The sequence below is a fragment of the Dipteris shenzhenensis genome, chromosome 2 (assembly GCF_047967505.1).
Source record: "Dipteris shenzhenensis isolate YYH24624 ecotype China chromosome 2, Dip_SZ_1.0, whole genome shotgun sequence".
NCBI classification, from domain to species: Eukaryota; Viridiplantae; Streptophyta; class Polypodiopsida; order Gleicheniales; family Dipteridaceae; genus Dipteris; species Dipteris shenzhenensis.
This window is the reverse complement of record NC_141597.1, coordinates 19,394,406-19,422,384: the sequence shown is the minus strand read 5'-3', so window position 1 is coordinate 19,422,384 and position 27,979 is coordinate 19,394,406. Positions and strand designations below refer to the sequence as shown.

Below are 27,979 nucleotides of genomic sequence, written 5' to 3'. Positions count from 1 at the left end.
AAACTCTCTCTCTCTCTCTCTCTCTCTCTCTCTCTCTCTCTCTCTCTCTCTCTCTCTCTCTCTCTCTCTCTCATCGCAACCTCATACATCGTTGGCTCCCTCTTAGGCTTGACTTCTCCACTAGCTTCTGGATGATAATCACAATGCTACCACATCACATCTTTCTTCTCCTCCTTACGCTCAGAAATTTCTTTTTTGTATTGATGTCTTTGTGATTATGGTTATGTTGTATTCAACTCACTTTCTATTCAGTGTATTAAGTTCTTTCAAGGTTCTTTCAGTCTCATAGACCCTTTGATCTTTAAAAGAGTTTTAATAAACTCTCTCTCTCTCTCTCTCTGTCTCTCTCTCTCTCTCTCTCTCTCTCTCTCTCTCTCTCTATTGGTGGGTACATAGCCTAGCCTCTATGTTGTAGCCTTGAATCCCTTAGTATGTAGCCCAAGCTTACGAATTTGTTGGAATTGCCTAGGAGATAGTCTAAGCAATGTGTCTTGATGCTACATTGTTTCTATCTCAATCTATCTTATTGTCTACTTACTTCAATCATGATTGGCGAACAATGCCCAATGCAAGAAAGTGATATAAGAATTACACAATATCGGCATTTTTCAAGAGAGGATCTATCTTTGCAATGCACTGAATATATCTAAGGTTTGTACTAGGTCTTCTGTACATTCTCAAAATGTCAAAAATGCCACAAAAATTTATCAAGCCTCCAACCATCAAATTCGAGAGATCTTCCGGAGCTCATGACATGAAAAAGAAGTAAGATTGCCAATGATTGATTACATACTATTGATTCAGATCAATGTCGTAGAAAGAATATTTAATCAATTTTAGTTAAGACATCTACATGTAAAGAAGCTTCGTGACATCCTAGAAAGATGATACAACCTACTAGTGAACTATGTGGCACTACTAGCTGTCTTTTACTACTAGTTAACATGTGGCACTACTAGCTACCATGTAGCACTATTAGTTAGAGATTTAGTACTACTAGTAAGCTATCTAGCACTATGAGCTATGTACTTGCCTCACGATCATTTCCATTACCTAGCTAGTACTACTTAATTATCTAGACTTATAGTTAGGTAAGTTACATTGTTATTTAGTAAGAAGAAATGCTAGATAGATAGGTATCTAGTAGTGATTAGATTGCTAATGTGGTGTTGGATAGTAATGCAAAGTATTGATAGTTGTCCTGGGTAGCTAAACAACTAGATAGTAATGCCAATTATTAATTGTGGTCCTAGGCAGCTATCTAGAATTGTCATGCTAATTAAAGGTAGGACTACGTGTATTATTTCTACATAGCCATGACCTTTCTTTGATGCTAGTGAAGCGTATCTAGGGTTTAATGTAATGTTCTCTATTTCATCACATTCTTTAAAAAGTTATTCTTGTGGAAGATGAAAGACAAATATACATGTAATTACTTTAGAAAAGTATTTCATCTTCAAGTCATTTGGAAGTGAAACTTTGCTATTGGTGGTGAAAGTTTGCCGCAAAGAAGACAAAAGTCTACAACATTCACTAGGATTCAAAACATATATTCAATATATATTTTTTAAATTGAGATTTACATCTTTTTGCCACATTTTGGAAAAAACTTAATTAGGATAATATTATATTTTATCAAAATTTTGAGATTAAAAAAGCTATATCTTATACTCATACATAAGTATACTTCTAAAGACTTCCCGTGAGGGCATATCACATGATCATGTGTAATAACCACATGTAGGAAGTGTGATTACATTTGTAATCATGCCCCACCACCAAGTTCAAGTATCCATTGCGAACATGGCAAAATATTGGTAGTAAAAAATAATTATGCCATTACAAATAAATAACATTAATGCTATGATAACATGGAAATTTGTGTATTTTACTTCACATGAAATGGGGGGCGATTATAATTGAGGACAAGGCATTCTAAGGTTCTTCTGTAATGCCCAAAGGAAACTTTCTAAAATAGCTTGTGTTTTATATAAAATCCTCAAATTAGTAGTTTGATTTAAAATCCTCAAATTAGTAGTTTTTAAAAAATAAAGTCTCCTTTTGTTTTTTACAAAGATTTTTTAAAAATACACACGTGAAGGAGTCTACACACTTAAAATCCCTACTTCAAAATGAAGTTAAAGTTTTCAAAATGCCACATTGTAGCGTCTCTACAAATCTTTGCTTCATATCTATTAGCCAAATCCATCATTTTAGATCTCAAAACAGCCTTGTAATGTGACATGAAAATCCATGCCCAAAAACTTGTCCATATGAGCTCTTCACATTCTCTTTTGCATCTTTTTGGCTCCTAAACCTTTGAATCATGAAAATAACAAAGAAGCAGGTGTCTGGTCCTTTGAGAGGCCTACAATTCTCTCAGAATGGATTTTTTTCAAAGTTTAATGTTTTATAACATGGCCACAAAGTATATTTTCCATATGAAAACATACAAAATAGCAAAAATCGCATTAAAATTTCGGAGGCCTTATAGAACATGTCAACAAAGAGGCAAGTATGATGCCCCCCATCCTCTCCCCCCACACTCATGCAAAGATGCGAATCAGAGGCAGTGCCACAAATTTTATACACACACACACACACATTAACATTTGTAGAAGGCCTCATGGGTCTATGAGACATAGCACATGCACCAAAGAGTGACTTGCTACATGTGGGTAATCAGAGAGTCCGGCTCCTCTTGAGTTCTTATAGGCATAGCTACATTCTAATAATATCATAAGGTGGCCTTTATAACATCACTTTAAGACTGAGAGTCTTTGGGTTTGGATTTGAAGTCCCTATTCAGTGCTTCTCAGTCCCGATAAACCAGCCATTTCCTACTTTACCTTGGTGAGTTCACTATTGCTTTATTTGACTTGGATTCAAGTGAGCTCTTTAGATATCCAAATCTTGGTACCCTTTAGCTTATGTGTTTTTTGAGGATCTTAACTATTGTTGCCCTCCCTCTGAACTAGCCTGCGCTTGTGTGCCATTTTGACTGATATTGCATATATCATTTTGGTCCCATTAAACTAAGTCTTGTGGTACTTCCTTTTAAAGGCATATGATTATGTCATGTTCTCCTTTCTCCTCATCATCATCATGAAGACAACCATCTTTCAAACCCCCAACGCATAAGATCATTCTATTTTTCACTCTAGACTCCTGCTCTTTTACTTCCATATAAAGATCAGCTTTATTTACATTTTTACTAGCATCAACAATCATCTCTTCTTTCATAGAACTTACTTGAGTAGTGATCATCTCCTTAACTGTGGAGGCAAACTGTGGTGATCATCCCCTTAACCTGAGTAGAAATCATCTCCTTAACTATGGAGACAAACAGTGGTGTTGGTGGAGACATGCTGCATTTGTTGATATTTTTGTGTGGTAAATTCCTATTTTCCATCACTCTCAATGTTTTGTACCTTCCTTCCAAGATCTACAACTCGGAGCTTGAGCTCCCGTATTTCCTATTGTAGGTAATAGATCTACTCCCGTGGGTCTAAAACGATCCTCTACTTTTGATTCATCTTTGCTTAGGGGGAGACAATAGTCAAGTAAGAGACCTTGCTAGATGGAGTCAAGGTAAAGGTCTTGACCTAGGAAATTCCATGGTGGCCTGCATGGATTAGGCACCCCCTGGTAGAACTAACCTGTGGGTTGGGCTAGGGTCGGGGGTTTCGCCCGATTCGAGGTTAGAAAATGATTGAACGTTTGAACCCTTAACCTTGAAAAGAAAAACTGAAAAAGCAGCTGAACTAAAAGAAACAAAGGAAATTCAATTGGTAGTGCGAAGCAACTCAAGCTAGAGCTTGGACTTAAGATAGTAATGAAAATACCAAGGGAGCCTTTGATGCCGCTCCCCGTTTTCTTTTGCAAGAAAAGGAGACCATTGTCTTTTTGTGATCATCGAGTGCCCAGAGAGGCAATGACGATTACTATGGGAGACTGATCTTCGTATTGTCACATCTACTTTCATGCATTTTGTCCATCATCTCACTAGGATGGTGACCTGCGACTTATTTTCCAATGTGATTTCCTAGTACATGAGATTCATCTTCCGGGAAGATAATAACCTGTTATCTGACGGTGGAAGTAATCTTCCACCTGACCCCACGGACCTTGATGATGTGACAATGGCATGGAGAAAACCCCTCGAGTAGACCCCGTGTGAATAGGATCAGCCCCTTGAACTACCACGTTGGCTTGGAGCTGAGTCTCATTGTTGAGTTGAGGTGAGCGACTGAAGAAGCTAAGGCAATTGGACCTAAGCACCTATGAGCCAATTGGAGTTGAGCGGCTAAGAGCTTGAGAGCTGAGGCAACTGGGAGATGGAGTTATGAGCGGCTAAGCGGCTATGATTTGTGAGTTGGCAGGAGTAGAGAGAGAGAGAGAGAGAGAGAGAGAGAGAGAGAGAGAGAGAGAGAGAGAGAACAAATCATGTGTCGTTTGGTCTTTGTTATTATAGATGTAGAAGTAATCTTTATGAACATTATTGTTCTTAGTTTGTAAGCATCGGGATGCTATGTGACAAGAATGGTGATGTGGTCTAAATACCAATGCATTTATTATATCTCATTCTACTCTTCCAAACTCTACAAGATCACTAATATAGGCCAATATACTAGGTGACACATTGGTAGATCACTATTCATCAAACATGTGAGCCTTCATTGGGTATTTTTCATAGTTTGGAGAACCGGCTAGGCAAGTCCACATTTTGTCTAGGGGATAGTTTTTGGCATTGATTCTCCTTTTATCTTTGGATGGGAATGAGGTGGGAAGATGTCATGTTTGCCTCACCCTTATGTTTTGTTGTGTTGTGGTGTGTAGGAGGGTATTTGTTGGCCTTGTCTCCTATTCTAGTGTTTGAACCAAGCTAAGAAGGGAAGGCAAGATGTTCACCTTTAAGGACTACATAAGCTCATAGAGGCCAAACAAGCTATCCCTCATCACAATTGACCTCAATAAGCTACTTTGGGAGTTGAAAGTAGTAGAGGTGCATAGATTCAATGCATGGTCCTACCACACCATTGAGGATTATCACTCACAGTTGAATTTGCATCTTTACAAAACAAAGGCTTCTCAATTAAAAATAAGAAAGTTGTCATGCTTTTGCAATGTTTGTGTGCATGCAAAATGGAGAGACTATAGCAATAAATACTACGTTTCCAAATAGATACTTATAATTCTTGTACCTAGAGATTCTTGTGATAAGACATAAGAATGGTCTTGAAGATGCATCACATAAGCAAGACAACTCCAAGGCCCATCACGTCTATGCTTGCAATGATAGACGTAATGCAACCCTAAATATGAGGGTCATGTCCTAAACAGCCCAGACTATCCAACACCTTGCTTAGAATACACTTGTATCCTTGGATCAATACACCCAACCTCAATCTTGAGCCTTGCTCATCTAATGTTAGCTCAATAACTCATATCCTCAAGGCTGACACACGTTATACCTAGGTGAATGTCACCTAAATTAGGTACAAGCTAGCTAGATTGGCTTCAGATGTAATACCTCCTTCAAAGGTGGCTCTACTAGTTCCTAAATTTCTTTGAAAATGATACTTTTGATCCATCATCAATGAAACCTTGATAGCATAACGATCATGTTCAATGTAGAGCTAACCCCACATAACATTAAGATCTAGTATAAGAAAAAAGGGAATATAAGCCTTATGAATATTATTGAAAAGATTCATTTGCTCACTAAAAAACCCTTCCTTCAAACAACTCGAAGCAGGAGGACCAAGTAGAAATAAAGCTAATCCAAACTTTCAATACAAACTAATACTAGAAAACAACATATCCTTGCAAGTGGAATAGAGGCAAAATCACGATGTCATTAGCTGTTAATGTATATTTTAAAAAATTCCAATGAAGTGCCTAGTTTTTATAACTCTTGTGTCAAGAAAATATAACAATTTTCCTTCTTATGTGTGTTCTTCCCAAGAATACCTCAAAGAAAACTCCAAGGAAACCCCTCCACAAACTACTCCCCCTACAAACTCAAGGAAAAAGGAAATTGATGAACAAAAATTGGCGCACACCTCCTTACCAAATAGCAAAATCAATTGAGTGACAAATCTGTTCAACTTCAAACAAGCAATTCAAGGCATTCTTTCTTTCTTTTGTTTTAGGTTTTACAAAAACTAGTTGAGTCTAGACACCAAGCCTCTAAAGGCTAAGTTCTAATGGGTAATCACAACTGCTACTCAAACAAAAATCTTCAAGGAAACTTTGTTGAACATACTCATCCTCTATTTCATATGTGCAAACCAAAACCAAGATGGTGGGATAGCAAATTGAATATGTGGTTTCCACCACAAAACAAAATTCTAAGTGCAAGCTATTAACCATATGTTAGATAGGATGCCTACACACGTGGTCCAACCCCAAGTACACCTCACTCTACGTACAAATGCACATCCAAACACATTGAAGACGTCACACAGACCAAACCCATGCAACCACCAAACACACTAGCCCCATTCTTACATGCAATTGACCTTCACAAAGGTTTGCACACAAACAGACATACGTGCATGCACATGCATCCTTCTCCTTAGCCTTTTCAAGTGCCAATTGAATTTCATGGAGTAACTACATAAGCATGTGCCAATCGAAATTCATGGAGTAACTACATAAGCATCTTGCCATCTGGATTTTGAACTTATGCAAACCCACTTCCCCCCATATGTAATTACCATCTTCAAAAAAAGGAACAAATATTTCAAATTACCCACGCAAGCTGTGAAAATATATTCCAATAGATCCTTCTCTAATTATCACATGGTTCTATAAATGGCATTTTTAAGAGAGAACATTTATGCAAGATTGAGCATATAATCAAAACTTGAAGTGAACATATTTGAGGCATTGTAAAGGATAACATTTCGAGAAAGGTATAGGTATTTTTTCACAAAAGAATTAGAAATTTACCTTCCAAGACAAAATTTGCAAAGGAGCCCCCTTGTGTGCATGCAGGTGCATGTGCATGTACATGTGTGCATGCATGTATGCAAGACTAGAAGTGCCTGCACGCACAGGCGTGGTCCACAATTGCAAAATGCAACTGCATGTGCGTGCACGCACATGCAAGCATGAGCGCATGTGGGCATCCACACAAGCACATGCATGCAAGTACTTGCAACTGTGGCACACAACGGCATGTGGGGATGCATATCGAGAGACACACATGGATTTGAGTGGATGTACATGCACAGAGGTGGGAATATGTGGAAAATAGAAGAGGAATTGGAGACAGAAATGGGAAAATGGGAATAACTTGTGATATTAAATAGTATGTTTGGAGGAAAAAAATTTGCAGTAACAAGGGCATGTGGGGATGCATATCGATAGACGCATGTGGATCCAGGTGGGGGTACATGCACACATTGGAAATAGAAGAGGAACTGGATGTAGCTGCTGAAACTCATCATAGTCTCTCTGGTTTTACTCTCTTAGCTAAGGGTTGCTCAATAGATGGGGCCTTGTTTACCTGCTTACCTAGAGTTGAAGTATCCACTCCACCAATTTGTTGCTGTGCCGGCTGTATTTGAGCGCCATCATTCAGTGTGGCATTGCCAGAAGTAACATTCTCCAGAGCAACAGCAGGCATAACTGGAGGAGGAGGGGGTGCTGGCGGCAACTGCCAATGCCAAGACCTTGAGCATTCTCTCTCTCTCTCTCTCTCTCTCTCTCTCTCTCTCTTGCTTGTGCACGTGCATGAGTCCGTTCATAAAAAGGCTGTTTGAAATTTTGGACAATCTTGGAGCTCGATAAAATGAAAATTAAAGACCAGAAACTTCTGACGTCAGACCTTAACAAAAATCCCAGTTCTCCTTGCAGACAGCAGACTTTAATCTGAAAGTGTCCAGGAAGTTGGAATCACCCCTGCCCGAGTTAAGCGCAGTGGTGATCGAGAGGGGAAGCAGATGAGATGAGCAACAAAGCAACAAACTAAGTTCAGCATTCACGAATTGGGTATTATATCCCATCCACAGATCAACCCAAATTACAGACATAACATAATTGGGTATTATATCCCATCCACAGATCAACCCAAATTACAGACATAACATAATTCGTAATTTAAAAAATGAAGTGGATGAGGCACATGCCATTACAACTGAAATGCAGTGAAAATCGGTGATGGATCCTGGATACCATCTGCAGATAAATTGATCCCATTACGACCAAAACTACAGACATGACAAAATTGGGAAGACTAAAACTGCAGTCGTGATTGAAAAGCCAATGATATACTGAACTACAAGTTTACACCAGGACAGTTACAGAAGACATGAATTTCCCAAGAGAACGTTATTAGTACTTAGTCAATTTCATGAGAGCATTTGAAGCGAGCACATGCCCAATGACAACCACAACAGGAATACCGTTGATAGGATTTCCATCTGACCCATGAGTTGGAAGACTAATGGCATAACATTAGGGGGCATAGGCTTAAGTCTTAGGAACCCATCATTCTCTAATATGCTGAGCCATCTACCTGTCCTCCATTCTGGAGGGGCTTCAAGAACCAACGTCTTTGTGGCCGGATCCTTGCCTCTCAAGGCATAGTCACACAGAATGGGAACAAGCATGAGAACGTGAAATGACTGGCTTCTGAATTAAATCCTGGACTTAACTTTGATAACAATAAAATTCTAAGCAAAACGTTATCTGGTATATGACTAGAAAGCAATAAGGCCTGTATGATGGTTGAGGTGGTATGTAACCTGGAGCTGGAAAATCCGTACACTTCTCGAGATACATGCTGGAGCTGTGGAAGTTGAATCACCAATTAGATAGAGTGTTGGGAGAGAAGGGTAAGGAGAAAAACACAGCACTAGGGCCCAGAAATAAGGGCTGGACCCCCCCGAAGATCTTTATTGCAATAGAATAGTCTTTGTACAACTGGCTCTTGAAAGGGCATAGAACAGAGTACAATTCTGAATACATCTGGGAGGCCAGAGGCCTTTCTTTTATAGACTAGGCCTAGCAAAAAGATAGGGTGTGCTTTCTAAAAGCTACTTTTTCATAAAAGCTAAGCTTTCTGGATTTTCTTCCTAAATTGGAGGCTTCAGGTGTCTTTTTAGTCTTGTGGGCCCTCTTTTAAAGAGATGCCCCCTTGTCCTTGCTTAAGAGCCTTGGGGGACCTGCTTTTTGTGGTTTTCTCCCCAATCTTGAGTCCCTTTTGCACTCTCTTAGGTCCTACACATTAAACGAACAAATTCCAGCACTAACCCATTACAAGTTAGCGAAATGCATGCATTCCTAGTTCTTGGACTATTTCTAGTCCCTTGTGGACGTCCCCAGTCCTCTTTCTACCAATGCAGGGCAAAAGTAAAACAATAAAACTTATTCCTGGTTAACCAACTTCACCATTCTTTGACCGAAGTCAATTCTAATAAAGATTACTCTTTATTTTCTTAGGAGAAGTCCCAAATGGTGACATGTATGTGTGCGCTGGCGGTCTCGGCTGACCATAGGGTCTACCTGCCTCAGTTGTCACTAGGTTTTCTCCAGTGGTAGAGAGGATGCCGAGTTGGGAAAAGGAATTTCACATCTCTTTTTTATGACAAATTTCATTTAAAATTTGAAATGTAATGTTTACTTTGATTCCATGAAGGATGGCAAGCGGAGAATTGAGTAGAGGGGGAGTTAAGCCGACGCCCAAAGTTCCACCACCCGTGCTGCAATGCCAGTATGCTTTCATGAGAGAGAAATTCGAGGTCTTGGTGCCATGAACAAGGCCCGAAAGGAGGTAGCGTGCCAAAAGTAGCAGCACCATTGGTTAGAAGAACTCACACGAAAGAAGAGTTAGTATAATAGCTACATGATCTATATAAGCAATACAGTGACCTTAATAATAGTGAGGTAGACTAGGTTCTATTTCTTGGGTCATAACTTCTTCGAGGACTACGTGACTCCGACAAAGATCCAAAAGACATGTTCATGATTGAACCAGAGGTGTTGGAGGAAGGTCTACCCGCTTATGCTAACGATCTATCCCCATGCTATTTCATCCTCATCCTCTCCCAAAAGAAAAGAAGTGATACCTCTCTCCCCATGCTATTTCATCCCCATCCTCTCCCAAAAGAAAAGAAGTGATACATTCCTGGCTCTTCTTATAGACCTGCACATGCCTGTGTGGATACTTCATGGGAGATTTTGGCGAGCACATCGAGATCTAGATCACAGAGGCTTTGAATGGTTCCCAGTCCACCCTGCACACACTGTAACAATAGTGGGTTTTAGTTTAGCAGTCAGCTAAGTAATGGGCTGTGTTAGTCTATAAAAAAGTCCCACTAATTATAAACAATCTAGTATTTTCCTTGTACACTTAGTAGTGTTATTAGGGTTGCATGAAGGCTTGCAACGCAACACCACTGCTGCATTATCCCATATAAAATTGTGTGCTGGCCCAATTTCCTAGACCTATAAAAAGGGGCTCAGCTGTATTTGCAAGGCATTCATGATCAATACAATTCAGATTTACTCTATGAGTTTGGAACATTCAAGCATCAGCTTACTAGCTGTACATGCAAGGACTAAATCTAGCATCAAGCTAGCCAGCCCCGTGGGAGATATCACTTCCCATGCCCTCTTCCTAGTAAGAGTGACTCCCCCTCTCTCTCCCTTCTATTTCTGCTAATCTTGCTGTCTAGTATCTCAGTTTACCCTAAACTAGTTACTGCTAACTGACTTTAGTAGAAGTCCTGTTTCACACACATTGGTTAGTATTTGCACATATACAATACTGACATGTCCCAGCACTCCTGAAACCCCTGATCTGCAAAACAACCACACACAACATCAGATCTGAGCAGGCTGCTCACCACCCAACCATGACATCTACGGGATGTGATCCCGAATCAGAAGATGTCCCCTCCGAGCCACGAGCTGAGCTACTGGCACGAACTCCCAATCAGATCCAAACCAGCCTGGTGTCCCATACCACCAGGTGGCGCTGTGAAGCCCTGGATCTGCCACTGGGCCTTGGGCTACGCTAAGATGCAGGCGCGCGTCCGCGACTCAATCCAGGATCAGACCTGGCACCTGGGAACGAGACTTGCTCCCAACTGCACAATCCCAACTGCACACTGAGAACTGAACCCTCTGGGCCCCTTTTATAGACTCGGGCCCCGAGCGCCAAAAATAGCGAAGACCCATAAATAGTCCGTACCCTTGCCACTCAACCCGAGAATCAAGCCTGCCTAGCTCTAAGCCTCCCCAGGCTAACCCGAGCTAGTCCTGTGTACCTAGTACACGTTAGATACCAATCCGTGCACATGACATACTCCCCCTCCTCTAAGAACTCACTCCTGAGTTCGCTAAAAAACCCGGGAATGTTCTTTGGAGGTTTTGTAATGTCTCCCATGTTGCATCCTCCTCAACACGATCCTTCCACTTGATCTTGTATTCCGTGATAGTTCTATTTCGAATCTGTCTTTCACGAAATTCAAGAATACACTCAGGTTCGTGAGGAATAAAAGTCAAATCTGTAACTCCTATAATCTCATGAGGAGAAACAAGTTGATCTTCCGCACCCAAAACTTCTTTCAGTCTACTGACATGAAAGACTGGATGGACTTTAACATCAGGAGGAAATTCTAGTCGATATGCAACTGGTCCAATTCTTTTAATGACCTTGAATGGGCCAGAGTATCTGGGGGATAATTTCGGAACCAAACCAGTACTTAGGCTCTTGGATTCTTTAGGAATTCGCAAATATACCATCGTTCCTTCAGAGAACTCTCTAGGTGAACGATGTCTATTAGCATAAAATCTGTCCCAATCTTGGGCACTTCTAATAGACTCCTTGGCAAACTGCAACATTTCCTGCATATCTAGCAAGAAGTTCTTAGCAGCATCATTTTGAATCCCTTTTAATCCAACCATAACTGGTGACTTAGGTTGAAACCCGTACATAAGCATAAAAGGACTGTAACCCATACTAGAATGCTTTGCACTGTTGTAAGCAAATTCAATCATAGGTAGATAATCTTCCCATGAAGACTGTCTCTTAGATACATATGCCCGAAGCATGTCTTCAACCAACTGGTTGACCTTCTCTGTATTGCCATCGGATTGTGCATGATCCGAGGAACTCATACTTAGAGTAGTTTCCAACTTCTCAAATACAAGTGTCCAAAAGTTACTTGTAAACTTTGAGTCCCTGTCACTGACTATGTCAGATGGCAAACCATACAGCTTAAACAAGTGGTCCACAAACTCGTGAGCCAGCTGAACAGCTGAAATAGTTGTTCTAGTAGGTAAGAATCTAGCCATTTTTGTCAAACCGTCTACTATGACCCAAATGGAGTCATGACCCTTGCGTGTTCGAGGCAAACCAGTAATAAAATCCATGGAAATACTTTCCCATTTATTACCTGGAATCTGTAATGGCTGTAATAAGCCCGCGCTTCTAAGGCGTTCGGCCTTAGTAACCTGACAAACCCGGCAACCTACTACATAGTTCTCTATAAATGCACGCATCTTAGGCCAATAAAAGGTATGCTTCACAAGAGACAGAGTCCTATGTATACCCGGATGTCCAGCACTAGGAGCATCATGACACTCCCAGAGAATCTTGGATTTAAGGTCCAAAACATCAGGCACACAAATCTTTTCATTCCGGAACAGCAAGCCGTTCCTAATCATCCACTGACCTCCCGCCGCCTGTACCGTAGGTGGCACAATCCCTGAGTCCTGGTCAACCACGGAGCTCCCATCCTGGACTCTCTACCAATAAGAACTGAAATGACTATCAGTTGCGTATAGCCCTCTCAAGGATTGAAATAGGTCTGAGGATATTTCCGTAAATGACAGAGCATTTACAAACTTAACTCGACTTAAGGCATCCGCCACACTATTCAACGAACCCTTACGATAACGTATTTCGAAATCAAAATCTTGCATTAATTCTGCCCATCTAGCTTTCCTTCCCCTCAATTCTGATCCATCACACACATACTTAATTGACTGGTGATCAGTCAATACAAGGAACTTTGAACCATACAAGTGGTGTCTCCAAACCTTAAGAGCATACACTATAGCATAAAGTTCCTTCTCAAATGTGGGCCAACGATATTGAGTGTCGTCTAGCTTCTTACTCTCGAAAGCTACAGGTCTGCCCTCTTGGAATAGAGCTGCCCCAATCGCATAATTGCTCGCATCGGCCTCTAAAACATAAGGCCGAGTAGGATCGGGTAATGCAAGAACGGGTGCTTCCTTGATAGAAAACTTCAAGGTTTCAAAAGCCTTGTTCATTGCATCATTCCAAGAGATCGGCTGGGTAGACCTGCGTCCACGACCTTTCAATATGTTTGTCAGGGGTGCCGTGATATGTGAATAATCACGCACAGATTTCCGAAGAAATACCGTAAATCCTAGGAAAGAACGAAGTTGTTTCACAGTCTGAGGGATAGGCCATTCTAAAACCTTCTGGTGTCTTAGAACAACTAAGACAACCCGAAGGTGTCCTATGTGATCCTCAAGCGTTTTACTATATACCAAGATGTCATCTAAGAACACTACAACAAATTTGCCCAGAAAATCCCTGAACAAATCGTTCATCATCTGCTGAAAAGTAGCAGGAGCATTGGTCAAACCAAAAGGTAATACGAGGAACTCGTAATGACCATACCTAGTCCGGAATGCGGTCCTATCTATGTGTTTAGCATAGATACGGATTTGATGATAACCCGTACGCAAATCAATCTTAGTGAAATACTTCGCTCCGGCCAAACGGTCTATCAAATCATCGGAACGAGGTAAAGGATAGCGGTTCTTAATTGTGACTTTATTTAATAGTTTATAATCTATACACATTCTCCACGAAGAATCTTTCTTCTTTCTTAAGAGGACAGGTGCACCCCAAGGTGATTTACTTGGGCGAATATAGCCCATATTCAGGTAATCCTGCAGCTGGCTAGCTAACTCATCCTCCTCTACTTGGCTCATCCTATAAGGTGGTACACTGATAGGTTGAGCCCCTGGGACTAAGTCTATGCGATGATCTACTGCCCGTTCTAAAGGTAAACCTTCCGGCAATTGAGCTGGGAATACGTCCTTAAAATTATCTAACAACATTCTCAATTCACGGTGTTCAAACACACTTAATTCATTTTTGTTAATTACAGAAACAACAAATGAAGAAAGTGGAATCAAAACACACTGATAGACATCATAATGAGAATTGTTTAATATATTCCGAAGCTGCATCGCAGATACAATAGGTCCCTGAGAAGAGGGAATTTTATCACACTGAATACAAAATTGGGTGTCCTTATCTACAAAAGAAAGCGTATGCTCCGTCCATCCGATCTGAATATTATGGGTTTTAAACCACTCTATCCCGATCAACAAGTCTACATGCTCCAGATGCATAACATAACATGTAAGAGCTCCCGTGTAGGCCTGAATCCGGATAGGAAGCGCTTCAACCTTGCAATCCCAAAACTGCTTCCCAGCTGGAAGCTGCACCTCATAGGTGTGGTCGCTAGGTACTGTGGACAGCCCCATCTTCTGCACAAATTTGTAATTAACAAAATTGTGAGAGCTGCCCGGATCAAAGAGAATGTGAACCTGTTGGTCCCTAACTTCTCCATAAACTCGGAAAAGATCATGGGAACCAAACAACGAAGTATTGAAAGTACAATTACAAGAGAGTGGGCAGGTAATGACATTTACTGAAATACCTGTCATCGTGACTTGGTTCGCTCCCTTGGCTGCGGTACGTGGACCCGCCTGGAGCTTCGGTCCAAGCACCAACTTTTGGTTCTTACGCTTGGGACACTCATTCTTTGTGTGGCCCCACTCCTCGCAATAGAAGCATCGTCCTTTCTTGAGCCTCAGAGTGCGAAGGAAACGGGCTTTACCATTCTTTGCTGGAGTCAAGTTTTTCTTGGAGGCGTTGTCCGTAGACTTCGTCTCCCCAATACCAGTCGTATGCTGAAAGAACTTGCGTTTGTTCTTTCCACTCGTGTCGGTAACTGTGGTTGCTTTGGTACCGGCCATGGTATCATCGTATATGCGCGCATAAGTCATGGCCTCCTACAACGTTGTGCATTTGTTGTTCTTTATCTGCAACTTGTAGGAGTCTGGCAAACCATCCACGAAGAAACCTAACAAGGTCACTGGATCCATCTTAGTGGCCCTGGTTTGCAGATCCCGAAATATTTGAAGATAAACTTCAAAGGTCAAGTTTAATTTTGACATATCGAGGGCTTTGAGCTTGCCAACGATATCGTAATCATCCTCCTTCTTCAGGAACTCCTTCCTGAAGACCCCTTCAAAATCTGTCCATGTATCGGGCTTAGGCTGGAGTTCCTTCCACCATAGCAATGCTTTACCTGACATGAACCCCGCTGCAAGCTGGATCTTCTTCTCATCTGGGTATGGGTGGAACTGAAAGTGTACCTGCCACTTGTGTAACCAAGTGTCAACTACTTCTTTCATTCTAGACTTTTGGTCGCCCGGAAAAGGGTCTGGAGTTATATTCGGGCCTAGCACTGAAGCCATAGCATCCACATGTGTGAGTGCCTGCACAGTGCTAGCCAGAAGGGTGAGAGTAGCTTGAATCCCCTGGAGTTGCTGTGTCAACCCCGTTTGATTAGCATTGACCTGCTCGAATTTTCCATCTAGAGCAGTCGTAAATTCACTGAAGGCCCTGATCCTCCTCTCCCACAGGAGTATAATCCAAATCCTGCTCTCCCATGGTGAACTTGGGATTTGCAGCATCAGACATAACTGAAATCTGAACTGAATATAAACTGAGAGAGATAACTGACTGAAACGAAGCGCAAAGGAGAATGGAGCAGAGGAAAACCGTCCCAAGAGATGCCGACGGAAAGAGATGTTGGAACGCGAACCGAAAGCCCACGAATCCCCAAATTTCGCTGAACCCGCTACCGGATGCACGTGCGAAATCCTGCGCCGAACGAGCTGCTGACGTGGCTGTACGATCTGCTGACGCAGGCCGTACAGTTGCTGACGTGGCTATACGGCATCCGTACAATCTGCAGGTACAGGTGCGATGCAGGAGGTGCTGACACAGGCAGGGTTCGCAGCTGTACGGTGCTGATGCAGATCCGTACGGTACTGATGCAGATCCGTACGGATGGCGATGGCTGACGCAGGCTGGCGCAGCTGTACGGTGCTGTTGCAGGGCTGGCGCAGGTACGGACAGGCTGAAGCAGGCTGGTGCAGGCAGGCACGCGACTCGAGGGGCAGCTACAAGGCACTAGGCGAGGCTGTGGGTAGGCTGGTACCCTGCCCCTTCTATATAGGGAGCAGGGCAGCCTTATTTGGAAGCCTTGCTTCCAAAAAAGGCCAAGCTCCCCCAGCTTTGGAGGGGGTGCTTTTTCGAAAAAAGCACCCTCTACGCAGGCTGCTCACAGCCTGTTCGCTGCCCTACAGCGCCTCTTCCTGCACCCGCCTGATTCCGTACAGCCTAGGCGTCACCTCTACGCCTCCCTCGCAGCCTTTTCGCCTCTCTCTCCTACTTCTCTGCTCTCTCTCCGGCTTCCTACAGCCTTCTCTCACAAGCTCCTTCAGGAATCTCGAAATCTCTCCCTCCTTTCTTCTACCTTTTCCCTCACATCTGTCCACCCCTGCTAACCCAGGTACCCAGCAGAAAACGCAGCAACAGATTTCGAAATTCAGGGCATACCTGGAGGAAAAATCCGTCAAAAATTCCCGCATCAGAAGTTCCTACCTCAGGAGTTGGCTCTGATACCAACTGACACGTCCCAGCACTCCTGAAACCCCTGATCTGCAAAACAACCACACACAACATCAGATCTGAGCAGGCTGCTCACCACCCAACCATGACATCTACGGGATGTGATCCCGAATCAGAAGATGTCCCCTCCGAGCCACGAGCTGAGCTACTGGCACGAACTCCCAATCAAATCCAAACCAGCCTGGTGTCCCATACCACCAGGTGGCGCTGTGAAGCCCTGGATCTGCCACTGGGCCTTGGGCTACGCTAAGATGCAGGCGCGCGTCCGCGACTCAATCCAGGATCAGACCTGGCACCTGGGAACGAGACTTGCTCCCAACTGCACACTGAGAACTGAACCCCCTGGGCCCCTTTTATAGACTCGGGCCCCGAGCGCCAAAAATAGCGAAGACCCATAAATAGTCCGTACCCTTGCCACTCAACCCGAGAATCAAGCCTGCCTAGCTCTAAGCCTCCCCAGGCTAACCTGAGCTAGTCTTGTGTACCTAGTACACATCAGATACCAATCCGTGCACATGACAAATACACCCCTCGGTGGCCATTTAAGGAAGCATGCAAGGTCTTCACGGGCAGCCTTTACCAGGAGGATTATTTTCTTCAGGGAGTGAAGCGGCTCCCTGTTCTTCTTGAAGTCCCCCCCACAGCGTCGAGCATTTTCGGCCTCAACCCTAGATTTTCTCTAGCTCTCTTACAGTAGTATAATTTTGCCCCATTAGGGTATTTGTCTTCTCATGCCTCAAATGATGTACTTTTCCCTTGAGCTTTGCTCTTGGCACTTTTTTTCATACTTAATAGAAGTCTTTTCTTTGAAAAAGAAAAAAGAAAAGAGGTGATGACACTCTGTGTGGAATCCCACCATGTCACATTGTGATCTTTCTCTCTCTCATGTGCATAAGAAGGGGGCTAGGATATTTGATAAGGGTCAACCTAACCATCTGTCACCCATACATGTGAACCATTGTGTGACGTGCATATCACAACCTCGTGTCCCCATCTATAACAAGCTGGGACAAGAAAGACAATGCTAGCATAGGGATCTAGCATTGTCCATCTCTTGGATACTCTCGAGGTTTGGGGGGCTGCATCTAACTTCATAGGTTAACGCTCCATATTTTCATGCACGATGTGATGCAGAATATAGGTCTTATTGAGAAGGATGCAAGGCAATCTCATGACCTATCGTGGCTCAACTTAAAGTGATAATGAAAAAGCAATCCCAGACATTTATGTTGGTCCAGTGAGTCAAAACAGAGCATTTTCGTAGGCAGATTCACAAAGAGTGCTTGGAATAACTAAAGCAAGATGTATCCACAGGTGATCCAAGAGGCTATCCTGGGCATAGTTAGAGGAAACGAAAACAAGGAAATGGGAAACGGAAATGGAAACGCTTTGGGATTTCTCTAAGGGCTAAAATGGGGAAATGCCACATCACAAGGGGGTTTAGAAAATACACATTTAGATGCTACAGCCTCCCTGTAACTTAAAACATAATGCATAATACATACCACAATCTCACTTGATAAGGGGATATGGCTTCTTGAAGCCAGGAACTTGAAAGAGGGCTGAAACTGGAAAGAGGGATGAAGGGCTGAAAGAGAGGGTTGAAACTTCAAAGTGCGGGCTGAAAGAGGACGGAAGAGAGGGCTGAAAAAAAGGGATGAAAGAGGGGTCTTAGGTCACTTGAGATTTCCAGGTGGCTGACGAGCAATCAATTGGCAATCCAAGAGTTTAAGGTAACTTGAATCACCCTCCACAACAAACTGGACAAAAGAAGACATCCAATCATATAGAAGATAATGGGGGTAATGCAATTGGTATACTTAGCTCCTCTGCTTCTTGTGACAGCAGCTATATAATAGATACAGCTAATAGGTGGGTTGCACTGGACTCACCTACCTGGATCTAAAGCTTGCCATTGTATCTGTTTATGCTCCCACGTCTTGCAAGGATAGGAGAGAGACCTGGGATTCTAGTATGCTCTTGGAAACATTCCAATTTTGATTAGGGACTTCAACATGTTGAATGCAAACAGGACAGATGGTTGGAAAATGGTATTGTTATCAGAGGTAGGGAGCTTGCTACTTCTCTTGTCCGACCACAAGCCAGTTATTGGTTAGTTTGATTTTAGGCAAGAGATCTGAGCCCTAGTTCAAGGCTAACCCCAAAATCCTTCAAGCTTAAGAAGATCGTAGATCTCCAACATCTCGATTAATGCTTTCAGGGATGGGGATTCTAAAGCAAATAGTTTGTACAATGCAGTTCAAGACATTAAGGAATTTCTTCTTAAAGCTAAGAAGGAGGCCGCTGCTATCAGAGCCAAAAGTAGGGATGCTCTGGAGGCTTCTATTGCTTTGCTCTTTTAGAGTCTCAGGTCAGGAAAGGGCTCAAAAAAGCGCTCTTTTAAATTTAAAAAAACTTAGAGCTGAAAACCAGCTTATTCTCTGAATGTACTTCAAAGAATGGTGAGCTGGTAAGATTGAATGACCCACAAAGGAAACTTTTAAGCTTATCAGGAAAAAGAATATCCAAGAAGTTCCTTTTCTTCTTAAACACATTTTTCCACATTGCATAGATCTTTTAAAACAACAAAATGCAAGTTACCCATCACTTCCCTTACAAAATCAGCACTAAATAAGCTCTTCTTACTAGAAGCTGGACCAGTATTTACCTTCCTTTGTACAGCAGCAAGAATTTGATCAACTCTCATAACTTCTTTCACATCAAAGACATCATCTCCCCTTCTATCCTCATCAAGTGCTCCCTTGCTTTCAGATTTTGTTCCCTCTGCTTCACTATCTGAAATTCATGAATACCATAAACACAGTTAATTACATCATTTAACCTTGCCTGCAACACATAGCTCTCCTCTACATGATTAAATTCAAACTCCTTTCTCAAGTTTGGATACGTTTTGAAATGATGCTGAATATATTCAAGAATAGAGGCAAATGAGATGTGCTATATTCAAGTTTAGAGTGAACAAAGAGAAACAAGTCCAGATACCTAAAAAGGAAATTCAAAACACAAACACATTCTTTAAATGTTTTTACATCCTTTCTCAACGTTCAACTTTAGACCATTTAATGCAGGCCACTTTTGATATAAGACTAGAACTTAGATGTGTACTAAATAATCTCGAGCTGAGATGCCATGAGCACTCCTCGATTCTCTGAGTTTCAGAGATGTAGTAGCTACACTTTTTTGGTGTGTACTTTGTCTCATAGTCCCGTGAGGGCTTCTGAAGGTGTTAATATAAGTTCTTTCTTTCTTTCTTCTTTCTCTCTCTCAAAGAGTTTTAAGTCAAAACCAAAAGACTCTCGGTCTTAAGCTGATGTATGGCTGTTTACTCTTTCAGACTATTATGTAGATACTCTAAAATAATGGGGCTTGCCTTTGCACTCCTTGGGAGCTGCCATGTGCCCTCCCTAAGGCAGATGTAATAGAGGGTTTCTTGCTGTCTCATAGACCTTTTGGTCTCCAGTGGACATTAATAGACTTTCTTTCTTTCTTTCTCTCATGTAGGCATCAACATAGCCACAAATCCTTCCACGAGGGTGCTCCTTCACAATGGATGGCCAATCTGGCATGAACTCTTCATGATGATGCAATTTCTGCATTCAGCATTCAATCAAACATGCATTCGTTGTGTTTGGCAACAGCTTTTGCAACATACTATGGCATTTATATTGATCTATTGTGCACATGCTCATGACTCTCATTTTACATTGGCCACTCCACTCCCCAATGAATGCAAACAATGAAATAAATTAAGGAACCAGTTAATAAGGTATTTCTCCACAAAGAGAGAGCAGCATACCATATCCTATTTTCTCAAGTTTTGTTACAGCCTCAGAAAAAGCTTTTGAGATGTGATAAAGGGCCCTTACCTGCCAAGCCACAGATCAAGCTAAACTCGTGAAAGCAAAGATAAAATGCAAAGCCAAAAACACTTTTTCAAATCATTTTAATGTGTCATATGCTTGTAAATACATACCATTTTATCACCTTTAGAGATCTCTTACAACATTAGATTGGGAGAATTGAATTAATGATGTCTAAGAAACAAGAGCTTGATTTTTAATAAAGAGAGTCCATAACATATTAGACAACAAGAAAAAAGGACAATTGGGAAGGAGGAGCTAAATCAGGACATAGTTGAAGGAACTTTCATGAACTCGTTTTTTGAGCACCCATAGCTTTATATCAAGCTCACTCAAATCAGGCTGTCCCCATTCAAATGAATATTACAAGGCATCATAAGAACATGGAGTAGAATCGGTTGGATCCATCTCCCTCAAAATTGAATATTAGAACAACTTGGACATCTTTAAAAGAAGGCAACTCCAACCTAAAGAGGCAAGCAGTTTCAAAACAGGATATCAAGAGGCAGGACCTAAGTGCGTGTGCCCACTACATAAACGAAATCCAAAAACAACCAATAAGGTGGTGTGCAATGCCACCTCATGTTACTTATGAGCCAAACAAGCAACTCAACTTAAGGAACACGGTGCTCTAGCTCTCAAAACCTAACAATCCCTGACACAAATGTCTCGTAAGTCAATCCTCTAAAGACCTTCAAATACAATGGAGCTGCACATCCAATTGGGAGACGATGGTTAGCCCCTGTTACAGAGAATCCCTAGGCAGTGAGCTGGGATCTCAGGCAACAGGCGGGTTTTCTTTCAGCCCGTTCTTGTTTTTGGCCACGATTGGCACCTTTCCGGTTTTGCCAATTTGTATGGTTGGATTTTAAGCATTAATAGAAGTTCATTTTCTCTGTAAAAAAAATTGGGAGACGATGTAGTCCTTTACAAAACTCGAAGTCTATCTTTAGACTGGCCAGCCAATCAGCGAACCGGTATATATCAAAATGAAACATGAATCTAGAAATCAGCAGAGTTAATATCATCCGAGGTGGCCAATCAGGCTAACCAACCCATTGTCCAGCCTGTTGATTGACTGAGCCCCTAGCCAACTTGTTCAACCAACAGGCCTTGTGAAAAAGTCCACGAGGCTGCTTCAGACAAACAGAGCAGGACTATGACCTGGCAGACCAGAACAGATACTACTCTCACACATTTGCAGCTGCATAAAGGGACGTTGTTGTCTGACACTTGTACTGCAATTCATTCTATTTGCCTAGCATGTAACAACCACACTTGGAGAATCCTTTCACTTTTCATACGCCAGTGGGTATAACTTTCAGATCCATCTTCTTCTTCTCTTCTATTTCACCTATAAAAGTACTTTGCAAAAATGAAGCCAGCACTTCACCCAGCTTCTGTACCATTCATGAAATAAGTAACCAGCAATTGACAGTAAGGACTGTAGCTAAGATAAATACTGTGTAAAAACAAACCATGTTCTTCAATATAAACAACAAGAATCATGTAATACCACTCGTGACCCGATGACGTTATGTAAATTAGGGGCTTGGTAGATGGAACCATCTAAAATGTAGTATGCAGAAATGGGAGTCGCTTTCTCTGGGCCATCCCGTTTCTGCTTCCGGAAAATAAACAAATGAGGTTCCTGAACTTCATGGAGCATATATTCAATTCCTGTCATTTTCCTGTGTGCCAAACAGCATTCAGAGGTCAGGGCTCCTCAAATGCAGCAACCTACTCACATTCCTCCTCCTATAAACTTCTCCAAAACATTAAAAAGTAGCACATTATTGCACACACAACACACATATGTATGTATGTATGTATGTACGAACAGATAGATAAATAAATTCATACATACATATCTTTCCTGAAACAAAATTAATAAGTATCGTATCTGGGATCTCACAAACCCTTTTTGACCTTCGACTATTAGCTCTTAAGCGGGAAAGATTTTCGATTCTGAATTTAGACGAGAAACACCTTCGAATATATTTAATGCAAGTTGGTCGCAAACTATAACTATTAAAGAAAGGAAAGCCACCTACGAGAGATGCGAAGTGTCCAGAGGGTGAATAGATCGCATTCTTAGCTGCTCGTTATTGCAGGTTCGGTCATAGAAAGGGGATAGCGCAAAGTAGTCAAACACCAGAGCTCGTTCTAGAGGAAAAGAGTTGAGCCAGAGCTGGTCCCTGAAGCTAATGCCAGTCATCTCTGTGCCCGGAGGGGCGCCTTCACCAACCCCTGCCATGGCGCAAGACTGAAGGAATAAAAAGTGGGTCTTCTCTTGTGTGTCAATCTCTCGTTTGGATCAATGTGGGCGATAACTGAGAATCGTCCGCCAGTTCATGCAGGGATGAGAGCACGGCAACCCAAAAACATCGCATAATTGCCACTAGCTCAGAAGATCACGAATGTCCAATTGCCTATCGCTAACATCGATACAAATTATAGTAATTCTGCGAACGGCCTCAGAGCGGCATGCGTGAGAGCAATTTTCTTCAAACTCCAGAGCCTCGGAGATGAACCCAAAGCCATCATCTCAATCCAGCATTTATTTGTAATCTCGCCGATCTGTGCCATGCAAAGGCAGACTGGGAATCAGGTTGATTACTTTGAGCAGCTCAAGTCCACAAACATTTCCTAATTATGTCAACCGTGTTTTGCCATTGAAAGTGAGGCTTTTCTTTTGGAGATGTATAGTGGGAGCTTTTTTCATTGGGGTGAAACTGGAAGCACGTCGTATTGCTTCCTCTTCCTGCCCCCGTTGCTCTCATCATCGTGAGACAGTTCCCCATTTGTTATGGTCTTGCCCGCACTCTCGGATATTGATCACTTCTATCAGATTCGGGAAACTCTTCTGGATGTTTGGATGCTTCTCATCTCAGATGTCTCCATTCCTCCTTTTCTTTCACTGGGCTCGTTTTTGGGTACTATGGACTATTTGGACACATAGATGGCATTTTAGGATGGGACAACAGTTTCCTCAGGCATATGCTTTCTTGAGAATGTCCCTCAAGCAATCTTTATATGATAGTTATGCTGTGAGGGATTTGGATGCTACTAGCCTTGAAGTGTTTTCTCACTGTTTTTGAGTGCTTCCATTAGGCTCTCTTTTGGAGTCTAATGTCATGTACATTGATTTTATGTTAATTTTATAGTCACTGGTTTCACCCAAAAAAAAAGTATGTGCCGGTCCTGAATTCAAGGAGGGTGTTTAGATCAAGGGGCTAAAACGTGTGGGTGTGATGTGCTGGTCCTGTGGATGTGGGTGTGTATGTGCCTGTCCTGTGGGTGTGGGTGTGTATGTGCCAGTCTTGAATTCAAGCAGGATTCTATTGTTTGCACTTTCAATAGTTATTTACAACCTTTTTGGGCCTCTCCCTGCCCAGGTCTAAGCGATGGTGCTTCGTGTAAGAAGCTAAATTGCCTTACATGGAGTTTTCATAATTTTCAGATTGGGTGGTGCTTGCGATTGGGAGAATTTCTGGCACGTGTTGTTCTCGTTTCGATGTGTCACTCCTGGCATTGCAAACTTTCTAAAGAAGTATATGCACATGGTTTGCAACAAGCAAGGGTTTCTCGGGGTTTGTCTAATTTTTTTTTACTACTGTATCGAAGGGTGTGTTGCTTTTGTGGTGTTCTCTTTAGCGGTGTGGCTACTCGTTTTCGTGCTTATTGTTTGATTGGTGATGCGAAGATGGCTCTTGATTTCCTGAGTTTCTTTCTTCGTTCATTGACTTTGTAGAGGGATGCTTATGGGATGTTCTATATAATGTTTGTGGAATGTGGAAAATGCCGCCTCGGTGCATGAGTATCTACAGTGTCTCTCTTGCGTCTTCTTAGTGGCATCGAATATGGGTGCATGACTATCTATAGTGTCTCTCTTATGTCTTTCTTAGCGCCATAGAGGGGAACTAGAATCGCTGCACACATGACAATAAACGTCGATCCTCTTATTCCAGAAAGTCGTAGTTCTTGAAGTTTTTAGGTGTGGATTCTGTTGTTGTAGGAGGAGTGCGTGTTGTGTTTGAGGAGCTTTTTGCTTCCTGTTGTGTTATGCGCGCAGACTTCTGGGCTTTTACTGTACTTGAGTTGTTTGGGTATCCTGGCCCTATTTTTATACCAGGTTTTGAAAGGAGATAATCGAATGAGGAATTGTCCTCCAGATTCGAATGGATGTTGTGTCTCCATGTTTTGATCTTTATAAAGATTAATTTGTGTGAACTGTGATAGACAGAGATGGGAGAGTTTGTTATCATTTTTCATTCTAAAATTACCCATGGCTTAAATGTTACCCAGACCACCAACGAGAATGCTATAACGAAAATTTGAAATCCCAGGATAATATCTCACTCTTAAATATTGGTTTGCAAAATGAATTGAGGTCAACTCTGTGTCGTTGTTAAGAGTATTCAATATGGTCGACGAAGACATATTCTATGGAAGCCAAGTAATGACTGAACCATTTGAAACAGTGAGGATACAAAGTCACTTATGTTTTTCCTACGCTTAGTCTCCCTACGTGTTGCTGATGATAGAAGATTTGGGTTCTAACAATTCAATAGGTTGAACGGTTACGATCGACTAACTAGAGAGTTGTGTTGGGCTTGACTACCCAATAGCACAAGTTGTTGACATTGATAGGTTAGATTCTTTCTCATGTGGTGCAATTCCAAGAATGAACTTTAACAATATTATTCATCAACCTACTTCATAGAGGGTTGTCCCCATCTTTCCTGCACTATATATGTCAAGCTTTGCTTGAAAATCCAACGTGAAGTTTCACTAGAGAATCGAGGTTCATCTACTGACATTCTAATAGGGGTTAGCTTTTGCTGGTTGCTCTAAGCTTTTTAGTCATTAGTGCTTTTCTCCATTTCGTCATTTGGCTTTTTCCTTGTAAAACAACCTTTCTGCATTTGAAGTAGTTACTGGCTTCTCTAGGAATATTGTATCTTACAATGGAAGATGCTTTGGGGCTATCCTTTCACCCAGGTTTATTGTCTCCCCCGTGGATCACATTGTATCGACTCACTTTACAAGGATTCAGTAGTACTTCCTTTCAGCATTGGTGGGCAAGCTCTCTTCTATCTTTGGGAGATTTCTTCTCACTCCTACCAGTTCCAGGGCCTTTTTTGTCCTCTTCCTCCTTCAATTTTCCTCCCTTTCTCAGTGGGTAGTGTAGTTTTTTTGCTTTACTCGATGATTCGTTTTTTGGTGGCGACCTCAGGTCTGGCCAGAGGGGCTCCATGGTAGCACTCTTGACTCCCTTAGCCATCAAAATTCTCCTGTCACCCACTGATAAGCAGCAAGTACAACAAGAAGTGAGCCTATTATAGGACAAGGCAGTTATTGGCAAGATAGTTGTCCTTATCCCCTTGAGGAGAAAGATCAACAAGGATTTGGATCTAGGCTAGCCTAGCATTAGATAGCCACCACATTCAAGAGGTCGCCATCTATAGAGGAGGCATTTTTCTCCTCCATCCTAGCTCCTCGAATATTGCTCTGGCTCTTGTAGAGAGGAGCCCTATTCTCTTGGGCCCTCATTTGGTGTATCTCATCCCTTGGTATCACAAATTCATAGTAGAGGACATGGACTCACAACCCACCATGTTCCCCACTTTTCGGTGATGCTGGGCTTCCCGGGGCTTGGACCATTCTTCCTTCTATTGGATGAGTTGTTGGCATAGTTCTAGTGTATCCCTCAAAGTCATAGGTGGTCGTTGTCATAGATGACAAGGTTCCTTGCCTTTGACCAGTTGTAGAGAGCACCAATGCCCTCCTAGAGGTGCTCTTGGTGGAGACTCTTGAGGGAAGTACCCTTTGACAGAGATTGAAGGTCTCTGGTTTACTAGGCCAGTGTCTGAGGTGTAGGCAGAAGGGGCAACTTGCCAAAGATTGCATGAGGGGATTGTGCAGGGCCCATCCCTTCACACAAGAGATGCAGGGGCATCATATTGACATGTGGTAGACTGAGACCCAATGACCTCCTAGATAGACTCAACAGCGGTCTTAGCAACAGCAACTAGAGTCCTAGACTCCATGGGCTGAGCCTTTTCGAGGAAAGGTGGACCAAGGTGGGGAAGAAAAAGTGGAGTAAATGGGCCAAGAAGAACCAATGATGATGGGCCAATCATAAGAGGAGAGCATAGGAGGCGGCCTAGTCATAGAGAGACCAGGTTGATGACCCCAATGTATCAGGTGATCTAGAGAGAGTCCTTTGACCTCAAGACATTCTCTAGGCCCCTTCGAATATGAGTCTTTAGGTCCACTGGATCTGCCGCCACCAATAACCAGAGGATTTTAGAGCTTCAGGCCCCCTGCCCACCCACCTCAGCATCCCTCAAGTGCGGAGGAGGAGGAGGCTTAGAGGTCTTAGTGGCCCCCACCGTAGCCTTCCAGCAGTGATGACGGATACCACTCAGCCTCCCTCACACCTTTGGATCCTTCACCCTCAGCTCCCCAAGACTCGCTTATCCCCTCTGTGCCTTCCCTCCCCCTGTCTCCTCCATCTACCCCTCCCATAGTTGATTACCCTCACCACCCACCCACCCTCCACCCCTCCGCTCCTTCTGCTAAGCTAGAAGTAACCTCATTGGGAGCCTCTTCCTCACACATCTCCCCCGGTTCTACCACAGACCTTGTGTCCATGAGCAAGGGCAAGGCAAAAGCCACCCTACCAACCTCTCCTCCACAACAGGTTAGCTTCATGGGTATGGAAGCTTCATCCTCTTCCTCTCATACCCTCCGAGGGAGGGGGGAGAAGGGGGGGTGCAGATGCTCAATCCTCAGGCCTCCACATGCATGCAGGGAGGCCTTTGTTGAGAGAGTTTTAGCAGTTGGGACTATGGAACTACTTGGAAATCCCAGATTTGCACCCCACACCCTTAGAGCTAACCATTCTTATCTTGTAGCCCCAAAAAGGGGGTATTAGCGTGGTCGGTTTCTACACTTACCCAGTTCAGATCCTCCAGGTCCTAAATTAAAACGCAGTGATAAGGTTGAATCATGATAGTAGCAAGTTGGGGTAGCATAATCATTACAGTATTGGCAACAGAATTTGGTCCTGGAATGAAAATAGCAAAGATCAACAAAATGGAATAATGGACAAGATAATGATAGTTGAAACCTAATAGAACTACCAAAGTTTGTGGAAGGAATACTACGCTCAATGTCCCCGTGAAGGCTACCACCCAATGCTTGGATGGAGTGAGCAAGAACTTGTCATATAGACTAAATTGGTAACCTTTACAATGGGTCATGAAGCCCTTTAAATCCTTTCCTACCAATGGTCCTTTACAATGAGTCATGAAACCCTTTA

At 42.5% G+C, this 27,979-nt stretch overlaps 1 protein-coding gene across 1 annotated transcript; it reads right to left on the bottom strand.

Annotated features, from left to right (window-relative positions):
- Positions 1-7,440: 7,440 nt before the first annotated feature.
- On the bottom strand, positions 7,441-23,317 carry MED6 (RNA polymerase transcriptional regulation mediator-like protein). The gene is made up of 5 exons (XM_087394342.1): positions 22,704-23,317; positions 22,166-22,340; positions 20,586-20,655; positions 19,437-19,564; positions 7,441-7,666 (listed from the first exon to the last, which is right to left on the bottom strand). Exons 1-5 carry the CDS (start codon positions 22,904-22,906, stop codon positions 7,454-7,456), a joined length of 789 nt encoding a protein of 262 aa, XP_087250468.1. The 5' UTR covers positions 22,907-23,317; the 3' UTR covers positions 7,441-7,453.
- Between the last annotated feature and the right edge of the window lie 4,662 nt (positions 23,318-27,979).

Bases quoted from the DNA above. Each gene is read 5' to 3' on its own strand.
- MED6 (XM_087394342.1), bottom strand. From the start codon at position 22,906: ATGGCAGGGGTTGGTGAAGGCGCCCCTCCGGGCACAGAGATGACTGGC. The intron at 20,656-22,165 runs GTATTACATGAT...GTGGCTTGGCAG, and splicing joins ACGTCATCGGGTCACGAGTG to GTAAGGGCCCTTTATCACAT. The intron at 7,667-19,436 runs GTAAATACTGGT...TGGCATTGGCAG, and splicing joins TTGCTGCTGTACAAAGGAAG to TTGCCGCCAGCACCCCCTCC.